We start from the raw sequence: 10,435 nt of genomic DNA, 5'->3' as shown, positions 1-10,435 counted from the left end.
TACTATATATATATATTATTATTATATATATATATATATATATATATATATATATATATATATATATATATATATAATATATACCAGCCATTGATTATCAACAGATTATCATGCTCAGCTAAAATAAAGCCACAAATACGCTTATCAAGCAAATATTGAAATTAAAATTTAATTTCAATTTCTTTCAGCAAAAAATTTCTTCTTTGAACATTATTATTTATTAATTCTAAAGCGAGAGATGAAAAGAAATTTTAACTGAAAAATACAACCATCTTAACAACATCAAGTTGTGCGCAAAATTAACGAATCAGTTGATAGTTGTAATTTGGCAAGAAAAAAAATTTGTAATTTGACACTCGATTTTCGAATTTACTAAAAGAAGAAAAAAAAGCGATCATTAGAAATGACTGTGACATGCTGTCAACATGGTACATTGAATTCGAGAAATCGAGTGTTAAATTTTTTCCTGATGTTTATCACCGTATACGAAACTTTCATGCTCCCTTCTATCAATACTTATCAATTCCATATTGCACTATCATTTAGCTAATTAAGTTTATTACAGTCAGTTCAGTCTTTTATTGAGTTCATTTCATTCAAACATATAATACATGTAATCTTTTTCATAAAAAGAGAGGGAAAAAAAAAGAATTTTTCAAATTAATCAATTCAGAAAATATCATAAGGAAGTGACGTTTTATTGTTAAAAAAGAAAGGAAGAAGTGATCCAAATGAAATTCAACTATTCGCCGAATTTATAAAAGGAATCCCACCGTAATATGTACTGTGTTTTCAATTCATTGTTATCCAGAAATGATATGATTTATTTTAAAGAAATTAAATTTTTTCGTTTTTTCGAAGGGGAGGGGAAAGAGAAAATTGGATTGAAATTTTAGAAAAAGTTTTGAAAAATCATTTTTTCTCCCCAAAAAAATTTTTTTCATCTTTGCAAAAATCAAAAAATCGCTTTCTTCATTTGTTCTCTGCTCTTTTTTTGATTTTTTTTTTTGGTCACAAGCATATTTTTCTCATTCTCTTATCCTCGAAATGAAAACTTTAGTAATGAATTCAGGGAAGAAAACGACAGTAAAACAAATCAAGTATACAGGATTAATATTCCTTGAGTTGGAAATTTCTAAAATAAATATTCTCATTCAATTCACTTTCCTAAGATGTAATCTAATTAATATCAATTCATTATTACATGTACATATATATGCAGTGATAAAATAATTTCAACATTTCTGTGCCAAATGATGCCATTCAACGGTTATTAATTTATCCGATTATTTGCCCTAAGTAATTGCTTAACTTATAAATAAGTCGATTTTTGTAGTAATTATTGAATTGTAATTGAAATGGAACATACTTTTGCTTGGCGACAAGAAGAAGATCCGAGAAGAGGAAGAAATATCGAGAAGATGTGATGAGTGAATCCAAAGCTGTCAACTGTACAGCACCTTCCTTAATATATGCTCGTTTCATATCAATCCCAATAAAATGACATTCATTTGACTGAAAATATTTTGTTGAGTGTGAATTGAGATTATTGAATTTCTATGTTTGCTAAAAGTATACTGGAAATGCTAAAAATGTAAGAGAAAGGCTATTCTATTTGTCATCAAGACACTTTATAAGATAAATGAATGACACAGCATTGAATGAGGTGACAAAATTAACTTCCTCTTTATTTTATGAAGAGAGCTCAAACTTTCGTTATTTTAAATTTAGGAAAAGATAAGTCACAACCAGTTCTTTGAATCCTTTGCAATCTCTTGATATCATTAATTATTTTACTAGACAAATAATATTAACAGTGATAGTTAAAGGATGTGTTAACCAATTTGTGTTAATTTTCCTTGAAATAATTTGCATAATCATGGAAAGAATGAAATATTAAAAGGAGGAGCTTATTGAGATAATATGAAAAAAGAAAGACAGGCCTATAACAATTATTTCTTACTGTCACTTTGTCGATTCATCCCATTCCACTCTATCTACTTGACACAAATGTAAGAATGTGAACCTACTCTGGTTGTTCAAAAAAAAAGATGAACGCTATGTGCATTGGGATGAAGGAAAAAATGAAATTGTCATCGAAACAAAATGACATCGAAACCAACCAAACAATAATAACAACTATCACAGATCTCTCATTGTTGTTATTGTAATCAAAAATTTGAAAAAATACATAATATGCCTTCCTTCATCCACCATAAAATAATCCTTTTATCATGGAAAAAAAAATTCCTCTCTAATACATAAAAAATTAAATTCTCAAAAAAAATTTTTTTTCAATCCAATGAGTTTTATCGTCAACAATTATTTTAAAGAAAGAGGGTAATATGTAAATTGAATATTTACTTTATTATCATATAAATTCAAATTTTGTACTAATTCCTATGAATACCATGAATTAATCTCAGTTCGGATAAGTATATGAATTCTAAATCTCTATCGAGTTTTACTTCAAATCTCTAAATTTATTGTAAATCTTAATTTAAATCATACTTTATGTCCAAGTCATACTTTTACTACTTTTCTAAATGGTGATTGAATCTTCTGTATCAACGTTTTAACAAATTGATCTCTGGACTGATATAGGAAGATAATTGGGAATATATCATATTATTCAGCTTAGATTGGTCGATGAAGAGAATATTCAAATATACAATGAAGACATTGCCATATATTGGCTAAAATTTGAAAAATTCAGAAATTATTAACAACTTGATCAATAGATCGAATCAAAAGTGATATATTATGACTCTATTCCGAACTGATGATCCAACCTGAGAAAGTAAGTTATTAGGAACCATCGGAAGAGATTTTAATTTCATAGATGAGAAATCAATGCTCGTTATTTGAAGTGACAAAAATCTCATGAAACTGATAAAATTTCTCATAAAATTCGAGAAATTTTGCCCTAAATTATCTTAGGAAGCATTATTTAAAATTTAAAGTTTCAATTTTAAATCAAATATCCTAACATAAGTAAGGTTACAATTTATTTCATTCAACATTTCTCCAATACGCAACAAATCGTATTTATGTTGGAAAAATTCATTCTCCTTCTATGCGAATAAAGCAATCGACATCAAGATAATCAGTAAACAGGTAAAAGAACTGTTGAAATGATGTCTGCAATGATTTCATCTGATTCTATGATTTGTTGAAATGAAAATACCTTTTCAGTAATAAACGATAAAAAAGAAAAAGACTCTTTGCAATGAAATTGATAAATCATTGATTATATCTCACAAAAAGATATTAATTGAGAAAGATAAACTTAATTAATCGGTGAAAGCACTTTTACCAGTAATATAGAATTGCAAAATTTCAAATCGAATTTTCTGCTTTAGAATTATAATATGTTAAATAATTTGGAAGATGATCAAAAGAATCATTGTTGCGTACAATGTGGGATTAATAGCCAAATGTGTTATGCATAGTTAAACATTTGAAATATTTAGTTTGTGAAATAATCGGCTTAGAAGAATAGAAAAGTGATAAGTTAATGATAAAATGAGTAACTGAGGATACAATAACTAATTTAATTTTCATCTTGGGATGAACTGTAAAAAAGTATGGGAATTTCTTTAAATATGAAATGAAATGAGCATAATAAACAAATCTTATTTTTATTTTTAAGCAAAAAGCCAATATTTTGTTAGGATAATAAACTTTTCAACCATGTGATATCAGATATAAAAATTTTTATTGTTCAAATATCACCAATAGTAACATTCATTCAATTCTTTTCTTAATTAATGCAGGATGCATATTTGTCATATTATCATCCATAATTAAACATTTCTGAAAGTAAAATGTGGCAGAAGGGTAGATTTATTTTTCTAAAACTGATTGCAATTCAACATTTATTGCAAAAAAAAAAAAAAAAAAAAAAAAAATTACAATACTTTATTTATCAAATGTAAAGAAGACAGAAACAGAAAAAGAAAAAAGAGAAAAGATGATTCCATTTTTGTTTGGAAAATAAATTTAGGGATTAGAAAAACCAAAAAGCTGGTTTTCGGTAAAGAATGAACAGGAAGGGAACAGGATGAATTTATATTTCTCTGATTAACTCAAAAAGTGAAGGTTTTTTTTTTACTTTACTTTTTATAAATACTTCAGTAGATTCATTCGTAATTGTTAATAATTGTTAATTTTGTTAATAATAAATTCATTCATTTCTTTACTACAAACATATGACGATTGACGGCAATTGTCATATGTTTGTAGTAAAGAAATTTTGCTATTATTAACAATGTTACTTTTACTAACAATTATCATACTTTGAAAAAGAGAGATAAGAGTTTTATTAGGGAATTTAAACAAAGAAAATACAAATTTTAAAATAAATTCATTTCATTTCTTGCAATCAGACAGTACTCCTCATCTAAACAGTTCATAAACAGTAAAAGAGTTACGATAAAACTGTCAGTAAGTGTTTAAGCATTATAAAGTGCAACAAAAGATTGCTTTAAGAGCAGAGATAAGAAATTAGAGAATGAAAGATGACAGTTCCTGAAAAAGGGCGCAAAGTGTAGACGGTAAACAAATTGTGATGACTGCGTGTTTGTCAAGTGTGACAATTGTGAATGCTTATGGCGCGCAATGCAATACCAAATGCAGTTTTTGGTGTTTGAGAAAGAACAATGAGAATCATAAATTTTACGAAAAAAAAAGCCAATGATTGATAATTGAAATCTTAGAATAATAGTAATATCACTTTCCATAACATTTGTTGTTACAATGAACTCATCGCAAAAAGTTTATTTTCATTTTTTATCTTCTTCTCACTCCTCCTCTCCTCCTCCTCCTCTTCTTTCTCTCTCTCTCCCTCTTATTTATATGAAATTTATTTCAAATGTTCTTGTCACTTTGATTCTATTCTATAAAAAATTTAACATATTATATACCAGCATAATAAGAATAAATCAATTCATTCAGATCGATTTTTTATGTAAAAATTCTACCATGAATTTAGAGGACTTTTGAATAAATCAATACAGATTATTGAAATCAATCAAAAAATAAACAGACAAAATCCTTCCCTTCCTTTTATTAGATATAATCCTCAGTAAATTCTATTAAATGTTTTAAGAGATATTTGCAATGATTGGATGATGCCATAAGTTGGGATATCGTAATATATATATATATATATATATATATACCTGGGTGCATAATTTTGTTGCATCAATTCGTATTGAACTTGAAAATCGTGGTGCAAAACGATTGCGAATTTCGAGACGTGTGGCCGAGTGAGAGCGTCGCCGGCTGTTCATCATATCAACAACACAAGATCCGGTCATTCACCAGCACGAACACTACTGATCTTTGACAGTATCCGAAAAGGTGAAGACAGAAGAGTGAAACCACTCCTGCAAGATTGGATTTGTCAGCATCACCGTTCAAACTAAACCCACCTCTTGTGACAGTTAATCAACCGTTCAGCGTAACTGGTACCCCTTTTCTCAACCTCCTATTTACAGATATTTTACTAATTTAAACGATACGAAAGATCAGCGGGAGAAACGATACTGTGTACCTCGTCTTTCTCTCCTAATCTACCCTTCGATCAACCCAATTTACCAACTATTCAACTCTCTCTTTACCCCACCTCTTTCTTCCTCATCTTCATTTCGAATTTCATTTTAATACAAACGATTAGTTCATAATTATCTAATTTTTCCTTTGATCTTCCACAGACTATATAATGCATCACATATTTGCAAAACTCATTTCCATTAATAAACTGGAAATTATCAAGAAATCATCAATTTTCAAAGACACTATTGATCATCTCTGCTCTCATCAATCTCCAGAGTGAACAGTATCAACATTATCAGTGCAATAACATCATACACATACATACTGTTGCTGTTTATAGCTCGTAAAAAGGTTTACAGATCATAAAATCACCACTAAAACCGAAACGGGTGGAGAAGGAATCGATAAAAGTGAAAAGCATAAAATGCAAAAACAGAACATAAATTTATTACTTTTTGAAACAGAACAACTAAAATCTTTACAAGCAAATAAAAACAGTCAGAAAGAAAATGTGACGATTTACAATTCGACACACAGAACAACGTGCGCTTTGTTGAAACTTAAAATTAAAAAACTCAAGATGTAAAAATACCAAAAGATCCAGTTTTACTTACCTTCCTTTTGCTCAAAAGATCAGATATGGGAGGTCACCACTACAAAATTATTCCCTTCACATGAAGCAATAACATGAAAAAGGTAAAAAAAGTAAGGATTTATGGAAAGTTTGATTTTGAAAAGACATTTTACCTTAAAGAAAGCGTTTTAAAGCACTGTATCAAAACAAAAACCTGTAAGTACAGTCGAGGGTACGAAAATATTATTAGCTAGCAGCGTTTATTTTTTGAATGAAAAAAAACAATTTCAGGATTATTTGGAGGGTAATTTTGCTGAATATAACTTTCTCGAAATCAAAAATCAGCTCGCACAAAAACTAAACTTGAAAGAAGTGAACGTTTGGTCAACAAATTCTACTAACCTATTAAAATTATTAACAACAAATGAGGACTCAATCGATTTAAATCGACTCGTAATTGCTAAACGCTCAGCAAACATTGACTGTTACATTAAGAATATCACAGAATATGCTTTTTTAACGATTTTTTTTTTACAATTTCACATCGTGAAACCTCATAAAACAGCCATCAAACAACATTCGTTCTCATGTTTCTTCTTGAAAAAGGAAAAAAAAAACATTTTACTCCTAGTTCAACTGCATAATGTTCCTACTAATAGCCCTCAGAATAACAGCAAAGATATGGAAAGGAATAGTCTATGTTCTAAGTTTCCTTTTGGAAGGCACGTCCAGTTACCTTTGTATTGAGTGAATATTCAACTTGGTGAAACTTCCTTATAAATGCAACATTGGAAGAGATCTCAAGATTTAATAAAGCTGCTTCGTCCAAAGTTTAAAGGTACGGTCAAAAGCAACACTTGCAACCCACTTTCCATCGGGTGATACATCAACTCCCATCACTTTCGTGTCATGACCCATGAGCTGCCGCAAAGGCCGCCAACCACAAGTTTCCCAAACCTAAAATCTCGATCAAATGTTTGTTAAAAAAAGAAACGAAAATTCATATGTAACAATAAGGGAACACAATTTTTCAAGACGCAAAGTTCCCGAACAATAACCTCTCGTTTCATTTGTTTAATTTCTTTTCAACAATCACAAATGTCATTTTAGAACACTTACTTTCAGAGAGTTATCAAAAGATGATGTAATAATGTACTGTCCTTTTGATTCTACCCGAAGACCAGACACAAGAGAAGTATGCGCCGCAATTGGTTTGAGTGCACGCCTTATTCTCAAATCCCAAACCATGCAACTATTATCCGCAGAACCGGTGACCATTTGATAACTAAAACAATCGATTTTTACTAAGTTTCAAGCTATTTCCCCTCAGCTTTTCGCTCACAGTGTTAGGACGAGTAAAGCATTTTGAGCCATTTTAACTGACAATCAAACGAACTAAGATTTTGATAGAAAATCTTTTCCAACTCACCCATTCGGTAACCATTGCCCACAGTGAATTTCTTTCTGATGACCCTCCAGAAACATAATACAGCGGCCTGTTCGTAGATCCCATACACGGCCATAACAATCCATACCGCTGCAAAAAACAAATGTCATAATAAAATATAATGTAAAATAATAATCTATTAGCTTACGCTGTCATAATAAGTGATCCATCCACTTGAAAATCTGCATGGAAAACAGGCCGACTGTGTCCTTCTTGAAAAAGAACTTCCTGTCCGTACTGTAAATCGAACAATCTCCATGAGCAATCGAAACTGGAAAGAAAGCAAAATTATCAATCGTCTAACAGTCCAACGAATCTCTTCGCCCCAAGGATATTTAATACCAGTGAAGATTTCCTAGAGAGTTCCATTATATATACATTCATTACAATGAGTTCCTTGTAGCTAAAGTTACACAAACGTTCCCACTGAATCACAGCTACTGTTACTGTAATTGAAAATAGACAAAAGTCCCATCATATTAAAAATATGACAAAATTTGGCTATTTCGTTACAATAAGTTTCAATTTTGACGCCGTAGAGGCATACTTTTAACTTCATCATTCGTATAACATCATTCATACTTCTGCCTAAAAAGAACTTGAAATGAGTACCAGCAAGAAGCAAGAAATCGCCCAGATGGATGAAATGCAATCCGAGACACCCGTTGAGAATGTGGTTCAAGTTCGGATAATGGTGAATCACTTTCCAGGCTCCATAATTTTACCGTTCCATCATGACTGCAACTAGCCGCATTCAGTGCATATGGTTCCTGAAAAACATATGCTCCTGGATGAAATCTGGCGCATCCTGCTTGACTGGCGTGTCCTACAAATTTTCTTTCACGGTTACTTTCTGGTATCGACCAAATGCTACATTCTCCTGACCTAAAAATGAAATCACTCAAAAATATAATTTAAAACAATTGAGCAGACTTTTACATTGTCTGAGTTCATATGTCAACAATATCCACTAGCTACAACTAATTATAAATGCTGCCAAACATTACGTGTTAATCAGTTCAATCTTCCACTTTCTTTCACCTTCTACTCCCACTTGTCACTTCACATACTTTGCTTTCCATCGACTTCGACAATAGAAACTTAAAAAATCTTCCTCACATGACTAAATTTTGAAACACACCATCCAGAAGTGATAAGATGTTTTGAATCAGGTGAAAATTCACAATATGAAACAGGTCGAACATCTGCTACTTGTGAACCGTAAACTGCCAGTGCTGCAACCCATCGATGCATTTCTTGTGCACGCACAGCAGCATCATTTGTCGCACGAGTAGTTTCTTCACGAGCCTGGAAATCACAGTTAACCATTGGTATCAGTGACAATTCCAAATCAGTAATGATGAGGTTCAAACAATATACCTTTTGTAACCTTTCTTGAGCCCTTCTTAAAGAAAAATCAGCAATCGTGACGCGGACATCGCGAAGGGCCGCCGGTCCTTTATGATACCATGTAGATGAATCTCGTTGTTGCACAGTTTCTGTCTCTTCAGGACTGTGCAGTATCCTTGTAACTTCCTCTTCAGATAGCGTTGATAATAAAGCTCGCAATCTTTCCTTCCGGTCCAGCTTGTCCTCTCCGAAAAGACCTGAAATATTTCGTTCATAAAAATTAGATGAAATGAACCATCAAAAATACAAAGGAACCAATAATTATATGAAATCAATAAAACATACACATGTTTGACAGAGAGTCAACTGAACAGACGTTTGAGCGATTTCATTTGCTACGTTATACGATCATTATCTCGATTGATTCATTAATTATTATTGTTATACTCTTGCTAACTTTTGGCCCTTACAATAATCCGAAAAGTTGGGAACAATATTTAACTACGACTGCGTCTTTAGATTTACAGAATTAAAAATACATAAAAAATTCAGAAATTCGAAATCAACTCACATATCGGCTCGTTAAGTTTCCGCAAAAGCAGTTTAACATGTCCATCATCTGTGGGTAAAGTTAAAGTACGAGCTCGTCGTCGTCTCTCGAACTCTGCCATTACTTCCCTTTCCATGGGATTATCCACCATCTCCAAATCGAATTGGTCATCCCTCTTTTCAGCCTCACGTTTTTCAGCTTCTGCCTGAAATACAATGCATCATCTAAAAATTTCTAACTTTCTTCATAAACATTTTCAACAACTTTGGGAACCAATTTGGGCATTATTTAATGCAAATCTAGTTGGAAGATTTTATACTCTGTCATGGACAAATTAATGGTAATTTATATGTCTAGTATTTTTTACTTCGGTTTGGAACGAAATAACTTCAATTCATCATTTACTGAAACTATTTGATGAAGAGTCAAGCTGCAGTATGAGATGATATTAAAACTTCCTCAATACAAGAAATTTTTTATTTCTTCCCGAAAAAGCAAGTTTCTTACATTGAGAATAGTTTAGTATCTGCTTGATAAATCAAATTTTTTGCCTAATAAATTCATCCAATTTCACTCCTATAAATTCTTTACTCAGGAGTTTACACATCAGTGTCACTGAAAAAGAATAAAAACCTCCAGAAATAGGATCTAAGACTTCATTTCTATCACAGGGTAAAAGATAATCAAAAAAAGACAAGTTAGTTTTAAAAAAGACCAAAATGGAGAGTAAAACTGATTGGTAGTCAATGAACTGACATAGCTATTAGTGTGTTTAATTGTTTGAGCTAAAGAAGTCTTTTTCATGATTTTTATTAAATGAAACAAAATTGTCAGTACCTGTAGCTTATGAACAATTTCTTCATTAGCAAGACTACCGAAGTGCACTTTCTGAATTATTGTTGGAACGATCGATTGTTGCGCTTCGCCCATTGTCCTCAACCTCTCACCTGCAATT

At 31.2% G+C, this 10,435-nt stretch overlaps 2 protein-coding genes across 2 annotated transcripts; both read right to left on the bottom strand.

Annotated features, from left to right (window-relative positions):
* Positions 1–4,506: 4,506 nt before the first annotated feature.
* On the bottom strand, positions 4,507–5,321 carry LOAG_05584 (hypothetical protein; the record flags this gene model as incomplete). The annotated part of the gene is made up of 2 exons (XM_003141121.1): positions 4,507–4,530; positions 5,184–5,321. The coding sequence occupies 2 exons, from the start codon at positions 5,319–5,321 to the stop codon at positions 4,507–4,509; spliced, it is 162 nt and encodes a 53-aa protein (XP_003141169.1).
* Positions 5,322–6,770: 1,449 nt separating this feature from the next.
* On the bottom strand, positions 6,771–10,435 carry LOAG_05583 (U4/U6 small nuclear ribonucleoprotein hPrp4). The gene is made up of 9 exons (XM_003141120.2): positions 10,318–10,435; positions 9,502–9,685; positions 8,961–9,187; positions 8,722–8,888; positions 8,193–8,465; positions 7,729–7,851; positions 7,563–7,670; positions 7,253–7,418; positions 6,771–7,090 (listed from the first exon to the last, which is right to left on the bottom strand). The coding sequence occupies exons 1-9, from the start codon at positions 10,408–10,410 to the stop codon at positions 6,941–6,943; spliced, it is 1,491 nt and encodes a 496-aa protein (XP_003141168.1). The 5' UTR covers positions 10,411–10,435; the 3' UTR covers positions 6,771–6,940.

This window comes from Loa loa, assembly GCF_000183805.2.
Source record: "Loa loa unplaced genomic scaffold supercont3.14, whole genome shotgun sequence".
NCBI lineage: Eukaryota > Metazoa > Nematoda > Chromadorea > Rhabditida > Onchocercidae > Loa > Loa loa.
The sequence above is the reverse complement of the archived record's forward strand: the minus strand, read 5'-3'. Positions and strand labels throughout refer to the sequence as shown.